We start from the raw sequence: 21,727 nt of genomic DNA on the forward strand, positions 1-21,727 counted from the left end.
GCTAGGTGGGTGGGGCGGAGCCGAGTGTCAGGCCGAGCACTCCCGGAGTGGGCGGGGCCTAACGGTGGCTTACAGGCCGGGGGCGGGGCTTGCCGCAGGTGGGTGGGGCTATGCCATAATTGGGCTTTGGAGCCCGGGGATAAGTCCCGAGGGCTGAGTCGTCGCCAGGCTCTATTGGGTGGGATCCGCGGCGGAGGCGGGGCTTAGTGCTGGACCGGATGGACGGCGATTGCCGCCGGGTCAGGTGTGGCAGGTTCGCACTGGAGGCGGGGCTTGCAGCAACCCTAGCTGGGCGGGGCTCGCCATAGGCGGTACAGGGGTGTGGCTTGCAGTTGGGCGGCGCTTTTGGGGTGCTCGCCTCGGGGTGGATCTTGCCCCTCTGGTCGCGGGGTGGGGGGGGGGGAGAGGCTTGCTGTGGGGCGGGTCTTGCCGCAGGGTGGGGCTGTGCTTCGGGTCAGGTGAGGGCGGGGCTTGTCGCTGGGCGGGGCCTGCCGCTGCCCCCTCCCCGCCCCCGTGAAGACCCTGACCCAGGCCCGGGAGTGCCAGTGTCCCTCCCCATGGGGCTGTGCTTCCCGTGTCCCGCGGAGTCCGCCCCGCCATCCCCGAGCCCGGTGAGTAGCCAGCCTCGCCCTGCTCCAGCTCGCGGCAGCCTTTGGTGGAGCCGCCCGGGGACAGATGCACCTGCCCGGCAGTTGGACACTACTGGTTCTCTGGACCAGTCTTGGACCCGACAGGTGGGGCTGTCCTGTCCCCAGGAGCTGCTCCGGACATGTGCATCTTCTCCTGTCTGTACCAGCTGTACAAGGAAGGTCCTGGACGCCCCGCTCCCCGTGCCGTTTAGGGGAGATTTGATTAACCGCCTGCTTCCCTTTGCTCAGTTTGTAACAGCTGGGGGGCCTGCCCAGCTTTGAGTTGCTCATAAACAAGTAATACCTTTTAGGTGTAGATGTTTCCAGTAATGTTGTATCTGGGATATATTGTACGTGGAATCAAGTCATTATTTCTTTGAACTTTGAGCCTTTTGCTCTAACAGTATGTTTTACGTTTACCAGTATTTGATAACACAACGATCTAATCGTTCTCTCTGCATCGATTCTTGTAGCTAAAGATTAGATGAGGAAGTTGGGGATTTAAGGAAGTATGTATTAATCCATTAGCCTCTAGGTTATATATAGTTTAATCGATGTTGGAAAGTTCAACTTGCCTTTGAGGCTGCTGCTGATTTTAGATGCTGTTAAAATTGTGTTTAGCTCATGAGAAAAGTGTCATCCTGTCAGCATTTGTTAATCCGTCTGTCCCCACCGCCACCCTCTCCCCTTATCCACAGGGCCCAGTGGTGTATTTCACTTAGCACCTAAGACTTCCCTGATCTCATAAATAAACAAGCTGTAGGATCAGCAACCTCCCTCCTATTCCTTACCCACCATGATCATTATATCTCTTCCGGAGTTGTTACTTCCTTCAAACACACAATGGGTGTCTGCTTACTGAACTCAAACATTGTGTGCATGGGTGTCTGTATTTCATGGTTGTGTTCTTAGTGCCTAGAAAAATCGGCAACAATCACTGTGATGGATGAATGAATGTGTGTACGTGGTATGGAGAAGGAATGGCGGAAATCACACCCCACGAGAATGCTACTCCTTGTCTCAAATTATTTAAAGACTTTATAACTCAGAAGTAGATGGCATAGAAAAATAATGTGGTGTTTACAGGGGTGGGACAAGTGGCCCCTGAGTTTCTTTTCTTTATCTCCCCCATCTAACGCAGTGAGATCAGCCCCTTGGTTCTACATGTTTCCCCAAACTCCAGGCTGCTTCATTCCCATTTTTAACTAACTTCCAAATTACCCTCATGGTTTAAACACCAGTTTAAAAGAAAGTTTTCGTCCCCACTGAATATTTTGCAACTTATATTAATCTCCACATGTGCTAACTGGTGCATTGGTCTAGGGAATGAAATTCAGGAAGTTAAATATTTAATACATGTTGTACGATTGGTAGACTGAGGATTATTTGCTTTATTTTGTTCAGGTGAAGTTAAGTTCTTGCCATGTTACTCAGGCTAGTCTTGAACTGGGCTCCAGCAATCCTACCTATGGTCCCTCCTGTAACCAGGACACCTTAGTGAACTCTTACAGTGACTTTCCTTATGAGGGTTTTTCACTTTATTACTTATGTTTGTGGCCTCTGAAGTAAAGGTGTGTGTGGGGCGGGGGCGATGATGTTGGAACTTTCTCTTGAAACATATTCTGCATTTTCTTAGGAAGAGAAAAGAGCAAAGCTGGCAGAGGCAGCAGAAAGAAGGCAGAAAGAGGTGAGCACAATAGTTCGCCTGCTCCATAGGCGCGCTCTGTCACCCTCCACGGTCCTGGTCCTTAGTTCCCCTGATCCGTAGGTGCGCTCTGTCACCCTCCACGGTCCTGGTCCTTAGTTGGCCTGCTCCAAAGGTGCACTCTGGCATTCTCCACGGTCCATCCTGGTCCTTAGTTCGCCTGCTCCATAGGCGCACTCTGTCACCCTCCACGGTCCTGGTCCTTAGTTCCCCTGCTCCATAGGTGCGCTCTGTCACCCTCCAAGGTCCATCCTGGTCCTCTGCTCTAAAGCGTAGATAACCACTCTCAAAATGACGTTCAAGTCTCCGTAGCTGCACTCGGTTATGTCATTTACTGTGAAAAGAGCCCCGGGTGACTTTTGCACTTGAGTCCGTCCTGTGACAGCATTTTTCCTCATGATAACTCCACCGTGCTGATGAGTGTGAACGAACTGCATTTAAGGAGGAATTCTGCATGGTTGAAAAATGACTGTTTTATGTAGCACGGTGCCCTGTTACCCAAACCAAGCTAACTTCCCACCCCTAAAGGAAAAGCTAAAAGAGCAAAACAAGCACCTTTGGACACCAGATCCTATTTTTTTTTTTTTTTCTTTCTTTCTGTACTCTCCCTTTGTTGAATTTCTTAAAGGCTGCATCTCGGGGGATTTTGGATATTCAATCAGTGGAGGCAAAGAGGAAGAAGAAAGAACAGCTCGAAAAGCAGATGGAATCATCGGGGCCACCAGCAGGTGGACTGAGGGTGAGTGTCATACGGCAGTTCATTCGCTAACTCCCCCGAAAATGCACTTGAGAAAACATAGGGATCAGAGATTAGAGGAAGTGTCCATTTATTTTAATAGTGGAATAGATTTTTTTCTGCCCCCCCAAAAATAATAGATTTCCTTCTAAGCACAGTATCTTAAAATTTTTATATGTAATGCTAATCATCAATATGTCGAAACAAACAAACAAACAAACAAACAAAAAAACCCCCAAGCAATGTAGAACATTATTGAAAAACTCCACCAAACTGTCATTTTGACAGATGTGTTGGGTAATTCTAAAACTCCTGATTTGTAGCCTATTTGTCCTCACTCCAGGGTTTGGGATCTTTGGTTTTGTGCTAATTGGTTTTTTGAGACAGTCTCCTGTAGCCCATGCTGACTCCAAACTCCCTATATAGCCAAGGATGGCCTTGAACTCTTGATCCCCCTGCCCACACCTTCCATGGATCTCATCTAGGCTCTAGGGACTTTTGATCCTCTTGCTTTCCAGCATTCTCCTGATTATGCCAATGTGAATTTAGACTACGGTGTATGCAGCTGTTGAGTGGTACATATCCCTCCCAATGGCCATGCAGGGAGGCCCTTCAACTAGAGGCTGTAGTCTAGCAGCAGTGCACCAGTTTGATCGAGTATGTTGCTGCCCAGGAAAACAGCAGCTGCATTTCACAGGAACACTTCTTTTAGCATCAGGATAACTGTGAAAAAGCATAGTGCCCTTAATTATGTTCTGCTTTTTAGGTAATCACTCTTTGAAATGAAATTTCATTTGGGTTTGTCCCAGAACCATACACATATATACTCTCAGGCATATATATCTGCATGGCCAGAACTGTGGGGCAGGAAGCTAGGACCACCCTAAGCCAAGTTGAATACGTGCCCGGAATGCCTCTTAGAGATAGCAGTTATCTCTGCTAACAATAAGTTACTCTCTCCAGTTAATAATGAATTAATTACATGATGTTTAGGCCTCAAAGAGGCCATATAGTAAAGAAAATCGAGTTAACACCTGTCAACCCTTAATTTTGCAAATGTATTGACATCATGATAAGAAAACATCTTCAGCACTAAATATTTCTTAGATACAGTTTGAAAGTAGCATTTAGGAGACTGTAAATATTTATTGTCCTTACTTGGAGGGTTTTCTAGAACTCACTCTCACAAGTTTCATAAACTTTGCTTAACAAACTGACACAGAATGTTTTCTCACTCAAAAAGGGAAAGCTCTAACGCAAAATTATTTAATAACTATTCTTGCTTGGGTCCTGGCTCGAGAAGCAATGATGTTCTGTTTTGTTTTGTCTTTTGCTTTCATTTTGTAGCCTCGCCGATGCTGTTTTTCCCATTCACTGTGTTGAGTATTTTGCTAATGAAGCAGCGTTAGGGTCTGCCAGCTTCTGAGTCTGGTGAACATACGACCAGGTGTATGGCATGGGTTTATTACTTGTGGACAAGCTTCATGGGACAACAGAAGCCCGGGAACGACTTCTGGTTCAGGACCGTTTGTCAGGTCAATGGAGTTTGCTGAGGAAGGCCATTGGAAAGCAGCCCACTGGGCTCCATTTCTTGGGAACAACATGACATGTGTAGTTCTAGCATTGAAGAAATCCTGGCTGCTTATGTCAGGTCCCCCCCCCCCACCAGTGCAGGGTATTAACATTCCTAGCACAGACTCTGGCTGCTCATGAGGGAGGGAGCCTCAGGCAGAGAACAGGGGTATCCAAGAGACTGGGTCCATCCAAGGTGACCCTTTTATCTACTCCAAAACATTGTCTTGCCTGTATTTTTTAGGCTGCTCTCTTTCCTATTTTTGGGAGTAATGTAAAATTGTATTATTCACGGCTATTTGCAAAAAAATCATTTTGTCCCATAGTTTTATTTTTGCTTGTTCATTAGAATATCATTACATAATCCAAGTCAACGTGTACTGATGCCTGCCTGTTTTTACTTTTCCCAGTGGACGGTGTCATGAAACATTGCCTACTGCGGGAGAGTCATGCCACTAACTCCAGCATCTGCAGTGGGACGGAGCTCAGCTGAGTGTTTCTTCTTCCCACTGATGGAGAGCTAGACTTTGTATCGTTAGTGCTCTTGAGAGCAGTGTGTGAAAACCATACTAAAAATATTGGTAAAATTTTTGATTTTCAAACTTACTTAACTACCGATCCTTTCATTCAACTCCACTTTGTTTATTTTCTCTTCTACAAGCAGTAATTTTCCATTTTTTCCTTTGGTAGTTAAAACATGGATGCAAAAAGTATATGGATGCATGGTAGTTAAAACATGGATGCATGATGTGCTCTGGTCCCACACATATCTTCATTGTTGAATTTGCCAAGATATCTCTGCTTTATAAATGACCTTGCGACTTAGGCTTCTGTGGCACAACCTTCTGTTCTATTTTACTCGATAGGAAGACTTTGGCTTCCATTTCCAGACTTAGTGCCTTTAAGCTGATGATCAGGGAAATCCTACAGATGCATTTGAAGGACTTCAGATAAAGGAATTCCTTATTTTTATAACCCACTAAGAGATTAATGTTTGTAGCCAAATGTTGACTTTCTGCTAATTTATTTTCTATACCTGTGGAATATCGTATTAACTTGAAATTACATGTCAGTAGTACATCAGATGTATACTACTGATGTGTCCTGCCAGAAGCCTGAGAATCTGTGCAGTGAACGAGAGGAGCGAGAGGCAGGTAGGTGATGAGTGAAATATACTCGTTCAAAGTCCATGGGATTTTTATCTTTTGTATTTTGAAAGAATGATCGTAAGGTGTGTACAGACATGGCATTGCCAGTGAAAGTATGTAAAGATCGCCTTCAGGTGTGTTTGCAAGTGCCAGGAGACAGTTTGGTGTGGTCGTCAGACAAGAGGTCTGAAGATCTCTGTAGGTGAAAACACAGTATGAACATACAGAGTGAAATTTGTCATATCTGAAATTAAGTTATTTACATTGTGTAATATTACTAATCTAAATTTGCAAAGTAAGTATCTACAAGGAGACAACTACCAGTCGAAAATGTGGCAGGTGCAAAAGTTAGCATTGTAAGATCCGACTGAGGCTTCAGATTCAAAATTAGTTAGATGTTTATGGTCTCCAAAGTTCTGTGATATTTGAAAAGAATCGAGCACATTGAATGAGATTCTTCTGAACATGGAGTCATCTCATTTCCTGTCTGTACAGACCTCCAGAGCTCTATGGTTAGCTAGTGGCAACCCCCATCCACTGATCTTCAGACAAACTTTATTTGTACAAGCAAGATATCACCACAGATCTCCATTCATTAGACTTGATTTATGACGCTGTGGCTTGTTTTTTTTTTTCTTACTACGTAATAAGGAAAGATGCTGCTGCCATGGTTTACAATACCAGCATCTGATTTCCTACCTTAGAATTTATAGATCCTAAATGCCAGTCAGGAATGTCAAGCCACCAAAGGAAACTAAGCCACCAGCTTGCCTGTTCCTCCCACAAGGTACTTGACAGTGTGTCGAGCATGTTCTTTTTAAAGAGTTGGAGCTATAACATAGGTCTCACAATGCCTAAAGAATTAGTTTTCTATTGTTCAGAATATGTCATGAATACCTAGGCAAGTCACATGAAATATCACTCCGTTTTCTTCATGTATAGATTAGTGACATTTTCTTCATAGAGGATAATGAAATCAATACATTGACTTTTACAAATAACTTTAGTGTATTTGGGTAATTAATATTTCTAACATAGGAAGGATCTCTGACAGCTGAATGGGGAGAGAGGCAGCACATAACATCCTTTATTATTGGAAGCCTTTTTTTTTTCTGTTAGGACAGACATCAAATTCTTTTCATCTTCAAGAACTAGAACTTGGATTGTGCAAAGAGAAGGCTTGCTTTCTAGAGGTAGTACGGCGTTAATAAACAGCTCGCATACTCGCTCACTCTAGAGGCACACACAGCACACAGGTATATTACCTGCTTGAGATTAGTGGGAAACATTGCTTTTGCCAACTTTGGGCTGCCACTGCCTTACCAACGCCATGTGCATGGCTGTGGCCTGCCCCACAGACACGACGACGTGCTCAACCTTCCTGAAGGCTGTATATGTCACAGGTACAAATGGTGACGAATGGGAGTCTCACGAATGGGATTAAAAAGAGGAAACAGGATGCTTGATCAGAAACTAGTGACTATTAAAAAATAATATAAATGTGTAAATATTTTGCTTAGGTTCTGGATAGTGATATAGTGGTGATAGTTTTATAATTATAGCTTAAATGACAAAATTTACAATGTTGAATATATCTTCCAAGTGTTCTGACCGATTTACTAAAACATAAGAGAAACCATCAGAAGCAGGAAACAAGGAGGACGGGAAGAGAGACACACATGAACCCCCAGGGAAGGGGGGGAAATGCTAGGGTTAGAAGGAGAGGGGGGAAAAACCATTAGATCCACAAAGGTAACCAATGTATGCAAGCCACAGTCTTAATTCTGACCCTTAAACCGATAGAGCTGATGATAAAATAGTTACATGTCATAACAGAACATCTCTGTGACACATCACATGTCTTGGATCCTTTTATCCAGTTTGTGTTATTGTTATACGGAATGTGATTTATTCATTTTCTAATTATTACAAACCCACATGTTACAGACTCTGCATTGTTTTGGGTTATATGAATATACATCTTTCTATATAAGTTCCCTCTGCCCATCTCTTTAAGTAAAATGTCTTTACTTCATCTTCAACAAATTAGCAGTTGTCTTTGTAATTCGGGACACTTCGTGTCTCTGGGATTAATAACAGAAAGAGAACTAATAGCTGTCTGGAGAGACATGTTTCTTGCCTCAAGCTTGTAAAGAAGAAATGATAGTATGTTGTTATTACTCCTGCTGTTTTAGATAAAAATCACGGAAAAAAGGCTGAATGCATCAACCCAGAACCCTGGGAAATTGACATGAAATTCACATATATCCTGTATCCAAAAGTTTGACTTATTTTGACTGATAAGAATTATACTGTGTCCTTGGAAGCTGGAAGTATATCTTGTTGATTTTGAATAAAGTGTAACTTAACAGATTGGCAAAAGTTGGGTGGATGTGCCTGCCTCCTACTTTGAGCCAAAAGGGTATATTTCTTTTTAAAATAATATTTCATTAATTCTTTGAGAATTTCACACAGTTTATTTTTATTGCATTCACCCCACACCCTCCCAGATCCATCCCCACCTCCCTATCTACCCAACTTCATATCCTCTATTTTTTCTCTTCCTGTTTAAAACTAACCACAGAGTCTAGTTTGTGCTGCCCAAATACTCTTGGCAGCAGGGTGGGGCAGGGTGGGGCTGACTACCAAAAGCCACACCCTTAAAATTGGCTCTTCCCCTCCCAGCATCTATCGAATGCCATTAGCTAGTGGTGGGACTTGGTGCTCACCCCCACGCCATGCTTACATTTTTGTCTGGCTTGAGATGACACAGCTCTTGCTCATAGTAATAGTGCCTGTAGGTTCATGTGTGTAATTGCCCAGCTCTGTCCTCAGTGCACCTCTGACTCCCACAATCGCTCTGTCCCCCTTTCACGGTGATCCATGAGCCATAGGGGGCAGCGTGAGAGAGGCATTCTGTTTACAGCTGAGCATCTGTTATTCTCAGAATGTCAACCAGTTACCAGGTGCACGACTCCTTGTTACTCACCATCTAGTTCCTTAACTTCTTTTCTGTACAAACATCTCTTATTCCCTTGTACACTACATGCACACACACACACAGACACCCCACACACAGGCACACACACACAGACACAAACACACATGCCCACAGACACACCACACATGCGTGCACACACACACAACGCACAGACACAGTCACACACACACCAGACACACACGCACAAACACACGCACACACACACACAGAATAACCTGGTTCAATATGGTTATGAGCTCTATGTATTGATTTTCTAAAACTAACCAATCAAACGTGAAAAAAAAAAAAACAGTATCGCCAACAAAAAACGACCTATTAACACCTATAAAAGTATGTATAGCAGGCTTCGGAAGTAGTTTTGTTTTTGTTGCAGAAATTTGTGTCACCACCCTGAACCCTCAGTTCTCTTGTGGCTTTTTACTACACTGCGACTTATTTTACAAATATCTCATCAAAACGTGACTACCCCAGTTTAAGAAGTAGATATGCATAAACACCTTGGCCTGAGACACTTCATTAGACCCTGAGGAGCACTGGACGCTTTATTGGTGCAGCCTTTGACTCTGTATGAATTTCAAGGGAAGAGCAAGACACTTTCTTCTCAGTGATGTGTCGTCCGGCACCTTACGCAGGAAGCATCACAACTTGGGAAATCTGTCTCATGTCCCTTCCTTTGAATTACACTGACTGACGGGTAGAAATTTCTGCTCATCTACCCTGCACCCATTCTTTTGGCTAACCTCAAAGCAATAGCTAACTAAGACAGCAAAGAATTCCACCAGCAAGTTCATCAATGGTAAGGATGAACACCCAAATTCATTACTTCTTAGTCACCAGTTACTCTGTGCATTTCCCTCATGACCTGCAGGGTCCAGCCAAGTCTTCCACCCTCCCACACTGGTGCTGGTCTCTTAAAGGCTGCAGGCTGCATGGCTACCTGGACATGGCCTTGTCTCCACTGGCTTGCTTGGATGCTTCACTCTGTAGGGTTACAGGAGTACTCAGATTTTAAAGCCTTTATCTCTTTCCTATCATCTTTCCTTGGATGTTACCCTCACTGAGAAACTGATGCCAGACATCTTGAGTCTTCAGGGTCTCAGTAAGAGCCATCGATATTTGGTCCCGTCCTTTGGGATGCAGTCCTGTTTCCCATTTCACCCTTGGTATAGATGAGCTAGCGGCTAGCCAGTGTCAGGTTTGAACATGTTCTTAGACACACTTGAAGGTCATGTGGATGTTCTGTGTATGTAATAATCCACCAGGTCCCCCAAGTGTGGTCATGTGCTCAGTGTTGTTTTGACTTACCAAGCTGTTTGAAACCTGGGTAGACTGATCTAATCACAGTCTTATGAACTGAAGGCTTCCCAACCACTAGCCAAGAGAAGAAACTTAAAGAGGTCTGAGTAATGCCATGCCATGTTTCTGGCCATGAGCCAAGGATCGCAGGTTGCATCTGGAAGGTAGAAAAGGCAAGAAATAGGTTACATCCTGAAGTATGCAGAAAGAAATACAGCTTTGAGGACACCTGGGCCTTAGCTCAGCACGATCATGTTGAACTTCTGGCAGTAGAATTAACCAAATGATACCTCATGTTATAATGAGATTCACACTATTTTTTGTTAAGACACACCTATTTCTAAGTGAATTTTCATTATTCAAAGAAAAAAATTTTAAACATAGGAGAAGATTTTGAAAGAAAGATTGTCAATAACAGTGAAGAACTTTAATACTGATTTTAATTGATGACGTGAAGATTAAGTTACTGACATGTTTGGAAAGACACTAGTTACTCATTATGCCAAGGTCATTTTACCTTGCACAAAACCTGTAGGCTTTGTTTTTTGTTTTGCACTAACATGCTTTTTCTAGATGCATGCATGACACCTTTGCAGCACCGCTAACCTACACCATGCCTGCTAAAATTTCCCCATAAACAGGCTGGATGTTTGACTGAATTGGTCACACGACAGACAGATGCTTCCTCTGAGAGACTTTGGAGCAAGGAAGATGAATTTTTCTTATGGGGAAAATAGTGAAATGATGAGTTAACTCCACTGTTTGAAAAGAATTCAGCCAGGCAGTGGTGGCACACGCCTTTAACCCCAGGACTCAGGAGGCAGAGACAGGCAGAGCTCTGTGAGTTCAAAGCCAGCCTGGTCTACAAAGTGAGTTCCAGGACAGCAAGAGCTATTACACAGAGAAACCCTGCCTCACCACCCCCAAATGAAATAATAAATAAAATATTCCATGGTGACACCGTCTTAGGGTTGCCACTGCTGTGAAGGAACCGTGACCATGGCAACTCTTCTTGTTTTTCTTTTCTTTTTATTCTGTGTCTTTTGCATCATGGATCTCGATCCCATTCATTTCCCCATCCCTTCCCATCCATCTTCCCTGGCAAAAGTAAAACACAGTATAAGGGAAAAATGAAAATTCTCTTCATGGAGGCCAGCCTGGTCTACAGAGCTAGGTCCAGGACAGGCTCCAAAGCAATACAGAGAAACCCTGTGTTGAAAATGATGATGATGATGAAGAAGGAGGAGGAGGAGAAGAAGAAGAAGAAGAAACAAATCTCTTCGTGGAACTGCAGTGTGACATGGTGAGCTATGCAGTAACCCCTGGTCCATATATCTGTACTTGCAAGTGTTCATTGCAGGGTCATCGCGGGTCTGGCTCACGGCCTCTGGTTCCTACTACACTATTGACGCTGGGCCCTCACTAAGACTCCCTGTTGTTCAGGGCGATCCTTCAGCTTCGGGTCTGCAGGTCAGGTCCCTTCACGTGCTCCAGCAGATCATAGATGGGGTGGATGCTGGGGCAGACCAATTTCTGACCCTGGTTCCTGGCCTGGGTAGTTGCAGGGATGGTCAGCCTGCCAACTCTGCCAAACCCTCACCCCTCACCAGGGGGAGCTCTCCAGCACTGCCCCAGCCAATTCTCCTCTTGCAGCAATGAGCGAGGGGTGGGGCCAGTTCTGCTTTCACACCCTCAGGGTTGGCTCTCCTACACCATTAGGGCCAGCTCTGTGGCATCGCCTCTGCAAGGTACAGAGGTCACTGTCCCAAGTTTCTCAGCTTTTAAGGGGTAGGGGCAGCCCTCCAGTTCCTATGCCTGCAGGGCCAACTCCCCATCTGCCTCAGGTGTTGGTCAGCAGGAGGTGGGGGCAGGACTCTCTCCATGGCCCATGCTAGCACGTGTCAGATGAATAAAGGGTAAGGGGGTGGGCATCTCTCACCCTCCCACACCACCACATGACAAACGAGTATTGGGGACAGCTCTCCCACACTTAAAACTTCAAGGCTGGCTCACTCAATACCTCCACTAGCAAGGCTGCCTCTATTTTGTTACCCAGGTGAGGTACAGGGTTGCAACCCAGGTGTTGCAACTCGCCAGGGTAGGGACAGCTCTCCCACACTTGTGGCCTCAGGGCCTGCCTCAGATATTGATGGGCGGGAAGGGGGAGCAAGACCCTGGGCAGATGCTTCAAAGGGGCAGCTCTCCCTTGCTCACTACTACTTTGGGGCTGACTCACCCATTCCTGTACTAACAGGATTGGCTCTATTGTACTGCCCTGGCAAGGTGCAAGGCCTGCCTGTCTCCCGCTTGCTTATTGTGGCAGGTGGGGGTCAGAGACATCTCTCCCTCCTGCCTCAGACACTGATGGGCAGGGGTTGAGGAGGGGAGAGGACAACTCTTTCCCGTCCCTGTTCTTATAAAGGAGAACATTTAATTGGGATGACTGGCTTACATACAGTTGAGAAGTTCAGTCCTTTGTCATCATGATGAGACATGGTAGCATACAGGCAGACATAGTGCTGCATTGGTAGTGGAGTGATACAGCTTGTAGGCAACCGGAAGTGGTCTGAGACACTGGGTGGTATCTTGAGCATATATGACTCCTGTCTCTACAGTGACACTTTCTCAAATAAGACCACGCCAATCCAACAAGGCCACAGCTCCTAACAGTTCCACTCCCTTTGGGTTTCTGGGGGCCAATGACAGTCAAACTACACAGACACTCAAGGTCCTTCCCAAGGTCAAGGTCAAGTCCACACTCTTGGCTAATGAGAACAAACACCACCTCCAATCCCCATCCCATGAGAAGACATTCTACACAGCCATAACTTGACACTCCTCATATTTACTAGGAGATTAGTAGTTTGAAGATTAACTTTATTTTAGATTGAAGCACTGATACAGAGACAGATAATGTAACGTTTTTAATTTTTCAATTTTAATTCTTAAATCAGTGTGGATAATACCTTGCTGTTCGTTGGTTCAAAACAGCCCTGTCTGTAACATCATTCACTACAGTGAATTTACTTCATGAGACATCATAGCACAATAGGACTAACTAAGATACATTTTAATAAGAAAATGCTTGAAATAAACAAAATCACAAAATTGATGAACATTTGCCTATGCAATATGCACATCACAATGTGAATGTATGCCAGCTTATGCATGTGAATTTCACTAAGTGATCTTCCTAAACATAGCTGCTACGTTGTGTGTGTGTGTGTGTGTGTGTGTGTGTGTGTGTGTGTGCGCGTGCGCGCGCGCGACCGGGCATGTGAAAGGTACCTGCTATTCCTAAGGGGCTGCACAGGCAACATCCAAAAGTACCCCAGAGGTTGGTTTGGTCAGGGATCAGAGATGAACTTTAAGGCAATCTTCCAAGTGAAGGTAAACATCTCTGATGTGGCCTTTCCAGTTAAGTCTTATGGCTCTGAAGACTCTATATTGTATAGTACTGTGAACAATTTTAGTAGCACATCATCACATTGTCATTTTGTAAAAAATAGCTATAAAATCCCGCCATTACAAATGTGTCTGGGGTGCTTTAGCTCACAGACATAAAGCAGGCACTTTCTGTTGACTGATCCATACACGCTAAATATAGTCTCCTACGCATGTTCACCTCCAATGGCTGTACCTAGCACTGAGTTCCTAATAATGCTTCTTTTAAATACTCTGTTCACATATTGAGTGATAGTGATTTGCTTACAATTTGTCTGATTTTGTTCTGAGTTTAGGGTTTTCTCCCCCTTAGGCGAAATTCTACAGATGCATTAAAAATAAATAGTGCTACCTTTTGAGCTTTTTCCTGCTTGATAATGTGGGTGGTTCTCAGAGCATGTGAACCACACTGACTACACTGTAGAATGGACACGGGCCATGGTGTGAGTCCCCTTGCAGAGACCAGTTTCATTTAATCTCCTTCTTAGCCTTGTAGCTGGCAGAGACCACCAGGTAATTATCTGGATTCATGTCCTTCAGGGTTGGGGATTTGCTCTGCACAGGGGATGTCTTGCCATCCACACGGGAGATCTGCAGCATGCGGCAGGGGTCATGCTTGAGCAGATAGCCTGCGAAGGTCTCCCAGCCTCCTCCCACGCGGACCATCACATGTTTGTTGTGCAGCATCTGGAAGGAAAGGGCAGTAAAGCAAGTCAGGTTCTGAGACTTTGTACCGGACCTCACATCAACCCCGGCTCTAGGAAAAGTACTGTGGCTTGGCCTCAATTCCATGACCCTTGTTTATCCGGTTAGCACAGTGTCTGCTTGGGACAAAGGCTTGTAAAGGAAAGCTTGTGTGCAGATGAATCTCGGGAAAACATCTCGAATCTAAGTTTCAAGTGACACAAAGCATCTATGCATATTTCTGAGTGGATACACATGAAACCGTCTTGGCGAGGTACAATGGAGCACTAACACTCCTTACTGCCTTAGCTCTCATCAGGGTCCGTCCTTCCCACTGGGTCATTTCCCCCTCAACCAGAACTTAAGAGACCATGGAAGTCTCCGGTATTGCGTTAATGTTAGTAAGTGATGATAACAGCCACACATATTTGCTGCAAAAAACATGAAAATGCACTCAGGAAAAAAAATGAGATATGTTCAAGTCATTGAGCCTTTCCTTTGACAATAGTCTTCCCTGTTACTTTGGAATGCACCTATTAAATCAACTAAGCCAAAACACAAATAAGTACAACACACACACACACACACACGCACACACATACACACACACCACCACCACCACCACCACCAACCCCACTCCCAATCAAACAACAACAAAATAATAAAGATAGCAGAAACTTTGCTCCAGGCCAGGGAGCCATCCAGAGCTCCAGCCTCTACCTCTCCAGGGCTACACTCCCAGGAAGGTTCCACCACACCTGGGGACATGGTACTGGGGACCGAACCAAGGGCATCTTGTATGCTAGGCAACTCAACAAACTGAGCTGCACCCCTAGACCCAAGAGAGTTTGTAACTCTGGAAAAAAGTGAGAAGCCCTTTTCAACCTGGAGTACTCGCATCACATAATCACACTCTGGAGGCTCTACAACAGATGTGCAGAAGCTTGCAAAAATGGAAATCGGGAATACAGCCTATTGAGCATGAAGGACACAGGAAATAAGCTGTCCTCCACTTGTACAGCTTCCGTAGTAGATGGGATCTGAACCCAATATTGTTGGCACAGCCGTCAGCTGAGGATTACCAGGAAATACCCTTGCAGCTCATCTAGGTCCACTCTCCCGGCTTGGGCAACAAAGACTATTGGACATAACTGCACTACTTTCTGTGGGGGCTCGGGGTCCTAAGTCTGTCTTCAGCAGAGGGATGTGGTGTCAACGAGACCACCATTGAAGCAGCCAGTTAGGCTTGTCCAGGTTCTAAAAGCTTTGTTGATGAAGGACTGTGAGGATTGGGGTGGGGGTGTGCATGCTTGCATTTTCTCATTTTGAAATCTGACCCCACATTGCTTGCCGATCTTGTTTTTTCACTGCATTCTCAGGCAGTCATGGGAGAAGTGACTCTAAAGACTGGCCATCCTCCTGCTACTGAGCCATTGCAGGACACGGTGAGCACATGCGCTCACGCATGCCGCCATTTAAAGCTGCCTACCACGAAATTAGAGAAAGACCCTTCCCTTTTAGAAACAGATATCTGCCTATTGAGTATTTAATGGATACACTCGACACCACAAGAATTAGGGCATTGTGAACTCAAGGGTGGATAGGGTGATTTGCTTTCTCAAAAAAATTTTGGCTGCTTTTGTTTTCATTTCTCACAACTGTGAGATGCTTTGCTTTTGATTTGAAACAAGGTCTCTCTCTCTCTCTCTCTCTCTCTCTCTCTCTCTCTGAGTGTGTGTGTGTGTGTGTTTCTCTTCTGCCCCTGACCTAACCTAAGCTACATTACAAGTAACAACAACAGGAGTGTGTAAGCAAACATCAGCAGCCCTGAAGGGTTCCCATGGGAGCTCTAAGCACCCTGAGCCCTGGACACACATCTTATCTGTGAGACTTCACACTTCAGAGAATACTGATTCCACACTGAAAGGGGGGGGGCTGAATGCATTACCTTCTCACTCAGTTTCACCACAGCAGGCAGCTAGAGGGTTTCTCACAACACTCTTAGGTTTCCATGGAAATCTCCAACATCACATATCTGATAAGAGAGACTCAGGACTGTCTTATAGGAGGCAGGCTTACATTGTGACCTTACTACAATGTGCTAAGACGTCTGTAGTCAGTCTTGGGAGTTTCAGGTATGAGATTAAGATATTAAGGTCACAGTCATGGATAACTGGTTACGGAGCTTTAAATCCCATGCCCCCTTTAAATGTGTGCCATCACGTCTCCATGAACAAAACAAAACAAAACAAAAACCTATGTTTCAACCTTAAAGCAAATTAATCTGGTATAAACCCAAAGACTCTGAACTTGTCCCCCTGGGAGCAGTGGCCTAGACCTTTGATGGATTCATCTCATGATGGCATTACTGAGAGATAAAATACAGAAGGGCCTTCTAGAAGAGGTAGGCCCCTAGGGGCCCCTTCCATACTCCCTCTCTGCTTTCTGTCCATCATGAAGCAAGCAGTCTTTGACACACACACACACACACACACACACACACACACACACACCACACATAGTGCTGTGCCTCACAGGGGCTCAGTTCAACAGCTCAGCTCCAAGGACTACTGACTGAAACGTCTCAGGCTCTGAGCTAGAAGGCGCCCTTCTGTGGTGCTTGTGTGATAGAAGGGCAGCTAACACACATGTTCCCTTCCGTTTGGGAATCACATTTACAGAATCTTATAGCGCCGCCAATGGCACACTTGGATGATGCTCTCATAGGCCATACTTTGTTTAAATAATGATGTTTTTAGCACAATGCCTCTGTTTTACAGATAGGAAAGCCAAGGCTCTTAGAAGGCAAGCAGCTTGTGTAAGGTCATAAGCCGGAGAGCAGCAGCTGGAGCAGAGGGTCCTTTCCTAACCACATTCACTCTTTCTGCAGTCCAGACTTTGGTTTTCATGTCTTCTAGACACTGGCCACTGGGAGATATCAGCCCATCACAGGCATCATCGGTATCTAGGGTTCTAATTATTCCAAAACAAGCGTCTCGAGTGTAGTGACGGGGCGAAACGCATTCACAGCCAGGTATGCACACGCCTCTGCCCTTCCAAAGCGCCAGTGCAGAAAGGAGTCTTCTCCCTCTCTAATTACCCATCCTGGAGAGGCAGGCGGGCGGGAGTCACATTATGTGTAGGTACCAAGAGCTTCAGCAACCAGAAAGGCTCTTCTCCTCTTCCCAGAGACACTAATTAGTGCTTAGAAATAGAAACAAACCAACTCACTTTTCATTTGAAAGGGAAAGCCTGTATTTATGTAGATCACAGACAATGGCATGTCTTACTAAGTGACAAGACCAGTCCCATAAAACATCTAGGGAAGTATCGGGGGTTTACTAGTAAGGTACTTGTGCTTCAAGGCGACCAGGCAGTGTGCAGCTATGCTTTGTCACGTCACAGACGTGACCTTTGTCACCTCAGGAAAAATGAAGAGGGCCAAGTGGGAAACAGTTTTCAGGGAGGAAAATGTCATTATTAAAGGCTTCAGGTACACATTTGATAGATTTGTTTAGGGACACCTCTGTCTGCCCCAGCCCCAAATTCCTATAAAATGCCTCAGGTGCCTTCTCCTCTTGGGGTTGGCTGCCACATCTGGATTGTTCTAGCTCTGCTCCTGTTGGTGCCTACCAACGTCAGAGGAGTAGGAGCACAGGTCACGTGCTCGGAGCCTTTCCTCGGGATGCTCTCGTCCTTACTTCTCACTAATGCGCATGTGCCCCAGAGGCATGGAGTCTCTCCAGCAGGAGCAGCTCCACCTGGTCAACTTCTCCGTAGTCTGCTGTGCTGCCACATGTAGCCACCACTCATCCTCCTCAAAGCAGCAGCTTTGCAGCCAGGCAGGGATGCGGTGACAGCCGTGGTCCAGGAAGATTTGGCATCCACAGGGCGGCAGAGGCGTGCAGACCTTTAATAATCTCCTGCCCATTCTGAGGCCTCCTTCCTCCCCTCTGCCTGCTGTGCCTGGCACACGAGTCACCCGAGGGGCCAGCGGCTGCTTCTCCCACCCTTTCTCACTGTTTCAGATGACCTCCAGCACAGCTGGCCGGTGGTCCTGCTTGCCTTTGCCGGAGCCGAACCTCCAGATTTCCTACATGATTCTGAAATATTCAAAACCGCACACACTTTTCTACATGTACACGAGTGCTCCATGTTTTCAAAGAGAAACAGAGTCCATTCCTTCCTTGGGCCGTTCAGCAAATATGGACGGAGGACTCAGCAAAGGCCTTGGGACTCTTCACAGGGTTAGGCACACAATGCTTATCGAATGCATTTTAAATTCATCAATATGAATTTGAGTGATGCTCACCCAGTGAATTAACAAGGTTAACGCTTAAGACTGCTCCGTTCAAGTATCACTCTCCCTGTCTGGAATGCACCTGTATTAGTCATGGACTGACGGGAAGACAAAGATGAGAAGACGTGTGCCCTTCTTCTAGAAAGTTCTAGGTGTGAACAGCAATCCACACCAGCCTTTGTGTAGAGAGCTTCGCTGAGAGAAGGCCAAGTTTGGAGTGTGAAAGTGAGGCTGTCCGGGGCAGCAGGGGGAGGAAGGAGGGACAGTGACTCAGGATGGCTGTTGGTAGGGGAAAGAGAAGGCAGGCGCGGTGAGGAGGCAGCGCCATGGCGGGGACCGGCAGAATGGAGTCGCATTCCTTTGGGATGATCATGAATCCTTACTTCCAACACACACACACACATATATACCAACACACACACACACACACACACACACACACACACACACACACATATACCAACACACACACACACACACATATGACAAACAGTAGCAATAAATTATTCAACAAAATTTCCACACACACGACTTCCATGATGCTTACATGGGCACGTGCCCTTTAGCCTGGCTCACCCGGCACGTCTGTGGCTCTCCTTATACCTTTCTCCTCTTGCTGGATCCTGAAGGAAGCTCAGTTTCAACACTGTTAACTGCTCTCCACTGCAGTGGGCGGGAACTGTCTGACAGCACTGCCTACAGGAGGAGCTGGCTTTCCAAACTCAGATTCTGAGCTCTCAGAAGCTTCCTAACACCTAGTCAACCCTGTTCCCTGTGTATTTTTACAAGGCATCATAACATGAACACAAATATTGTTGTAGCAGGCAGTCATCTGCTCTCCAGAGAAGAACATTACATTAATTTATAGGACTGCAGCCTCTCTCATGGTTTCATTTCGCTCTGAAATGGTATATGTTACAACTGGATAACTGGGAATTCAGCCGCGGGCCTCAGTTCCCCGACACATTTGGGGACAAGACAGCAGGCATTCAGCAGATGGTTTGACACCAGGATTTTCAAAACACGCGATAAGGTTGTAAGTCTGCAGCAGCGTGCAAACGGAGATGCCAGCGACAACACATGGTGTTTAACACCTTCCTTGCCAGAGCGGAGGGTTTCATCTTGCACTTCCACCAAACAGCTCATCACAGCCCAGATAAACAGGCTCTGGAATGTTTACCACCTCCATTGACTCCCCAGTGGGCCTTTGATGCATCCTACCTTTTCTGTTATAAACGCGAGAGAGAAGAGTCACGGGAACAAGAGAGGAAGCTATCATTTGCTCAGCTTCTACCAACAGTGCCAAGCTGGAACACCCCACTAACTCCCTGTGACCTTGACAATTGCATGCTTTCTCCCTGTGCCTCAGTTGGACTTCTGAGTAATAGATAGTTCCTCCTAGACTCATGGAGACAGAGATACTGATGTGTAAACATGAAGACACCATGCCTGGAACACAGAAGGTACTTAACTGTAGGAAGCTGAATGTTTTGTTCTGAAAACTACAGACTCACACCCTATAGAGATACCAACCTGGTATTACTGTTACTTTTATCTGGAGAGAACCGGAGCCTCAGCATGTCTTAGGACCCACAACATGCCGGCCTTCTGGTGACCAGCGGCATGGCCCAGCCTCTTATGTAGAATTATACATTACACATTTGGGTCATGTAGCCCTCATGCCTGTATTTGAAGGCTGAATTGCTGCAGTGCCTCAAAAGGCGAGGGCCAGTCCTCCACAGGGATAAGCTTTGTGTCACAGAGGTTAAATACTTCTGGCCTGTTGTTATTTCCTTCTGAGGAGAAATGTCAATTTCTGAGGCTCATTTAGAGACACATGGTTCCAGAAACTTCTTTCTGGTATCAAGTATGAGACAAGCAGCTCACAGTAGACATAGAAGTGATTGATGGAGAAGGTTCTAGCTGCATCTGCTGGAGACTGGGTGGCAGTGCTTAGCGCCAGCTCCTGTCAATTCTGGCTGCCTCCCTATGCAAGCTGTCCTTTTCCCCAGCTCTGCCCAGATGCAATTACGAGGGCTTCGCTGCAGTCTCATTACCAATGACACGGAAGACAACGTCATGATACATATGTGATAGGGCAGTCAGCAATGGTGAAAGTAACAAGGTGGAAACGTCATTGGTGGGAGGGAAAGGCTTGTCTAGAAAGAGGATTTGTGGCCAGTTTGTTCCAGAGTAGAACAGGAATTCAACTGCTGCAAAGGCAATGGGGACACACGCGCACACATGCATGCACGTGAACACACAAGCACACACACACATGCACACGCACGCACACATGTGCACACATGCACACACATGCACACACACGCACATGCACGTACGCATGCACACGCACGCACGCACACACCTATGCATGCACACGCACGTACACATGCACACACACGCACACATGTATGCACACACGCACGCACGCACGCGCACGCATGCACACACACACTAAAACAATAATATTCCCTGGACAACACCAGGTTTTGCTGATACAAACCCTAAACTCTATAATGTCTCCTAAAAACCCAGCATAAGCCAGGGAAGAGTGCTGTTGTGCAATGCTGCTGCACACGAACGGCGCCCGGTTGGCATCCCACTGGCTCTTGAATGGTGGCAGCAGGGTGTCCAGTCCAGATACTCTGAAAACATTATGGCCTGGTCAGCGATTCTAGTCATGGAAATGGAAAACTGAGTATTGCTGAAAGCATCCCACTCTTTGCTTTGACAAAATGCTGCAGAGTGTCCTTCCTTCAGGGATGCATCCAAATGAAAGACAATGAGTATGCTGCTATAAAGCCAGAGAGGGGGAGGAGAGAGGGAGGGAATGAGAGTATTTGGAAGGATAAAATGCAAATTAGAAAAATGCACACATTTTTAGAATACAGACACCAGAGGAGGGCTGCAGAGGCTGCAGATGTGGGATGGAGGCAGAGGTAGAGGCTGCGGATGATGAGGGATGGAGGCAGAGGCTGAGGGCTTGTCCAGTGTGCACAAAGCCCTGGGTTCCACCCTCAGAACCGCTAAATGAGTTTCATTTTAAAAGGATGAGGCAGGTGGTGGTGGCACAAGCCCACAGGGGAGATTTTCCAAAGGAAACTAGACAAATAATTCATGGAAACTACAGGGAGCTTAGGTTTTAGAATGGCCTGTTGCCTCCGTCAGATGAGGAGGGAAGGGTGGCTGAAAAGGTAATGGCGTGACAC

General features: G+C 45.9%; 2 protein-coding genes across 2 annotated transcripts in view; one reads left to right on the forward strand and one right to left on the reverse strand.

Annotated features, from left to right (window-relative positions):
• The first annotated feature begins 514 nt into the window (after positions 1-514).
• On the forward strand, positions 515-5,248 carry Svip (small VCP interacting protein). Its single transcript, XM_051174263.1, has 4 exons — positions 515-611; positions 2,266-2,316; positions 2,963-3,073; positions 5,053-5,248. Exons 1-4 carry the CDS (start codon positions 558-560, stop codon positions 5,065-5,067), a joined length of 231 nt encoding a protein of 76 aa, XP_051030220.1. The 5' UTR covers positions 515-557; the 3' UTR covers positions 5,068-5,248.
• Positions 5,249-13,369: 8,121 nt separating this feature from the next.
• Gas2 (growth arrest specific 2) overlaps positions 13,370-21,727 on the reverse strand; it is a 98,381-nt gene continuing 90,023 nt past the window's right edge. Inside the window, exon 7 of the mRNA XM_051174262.1 lies at positions 13,370-14,218. Within this exon, the coding sequence (XP_051030219.1) occupies positions 14,000-14,218 (219 nt within the window). The 3' untranslated portion in view covers positions 13,370-13,999. The remainder of the gene's footprint in view (positions 14,219-21,727) is intronic.

This window comes from Phodopus roborovskii, unplaced genomic scaffold, assembly GCF_943737965.1.
Source record: "Phodopus roborovskii unplaced genomic scaffold, PHOROB, whole genome shotgun sequence".
NCBI lineage: Eukaryota > Metazoa > Chordata > Mammalia > Rodentia > Cricetidae > Phodopus > Phodopus roborovskii.

Excerpts from the sequence above, each read along its gene's own strand:
- Svip (XM_051174263.1), top strand. The coding sequence starts at position 558 with ATGGGGCTGTGCTTCCCGTGTCCCGCGGAGTCCGCCCCGCCATCCCCG. Across the intron at positions 612-2,265 it reads CCCCGCCATCCCCGAGCCCG|GAAGAGAAAAGAGCAAAGCT; the intron begins GTGAGTAGCCAG and ends GCATTTTCTTAG. Across the intron at positions 2,317-2,962 it reads CAGAAAGAAGGCAGAAAGAG|GCTGCATCTCGGGGGATTTT; the intron begins GTGAGCACAATA and ends AATTTCTTAAAG.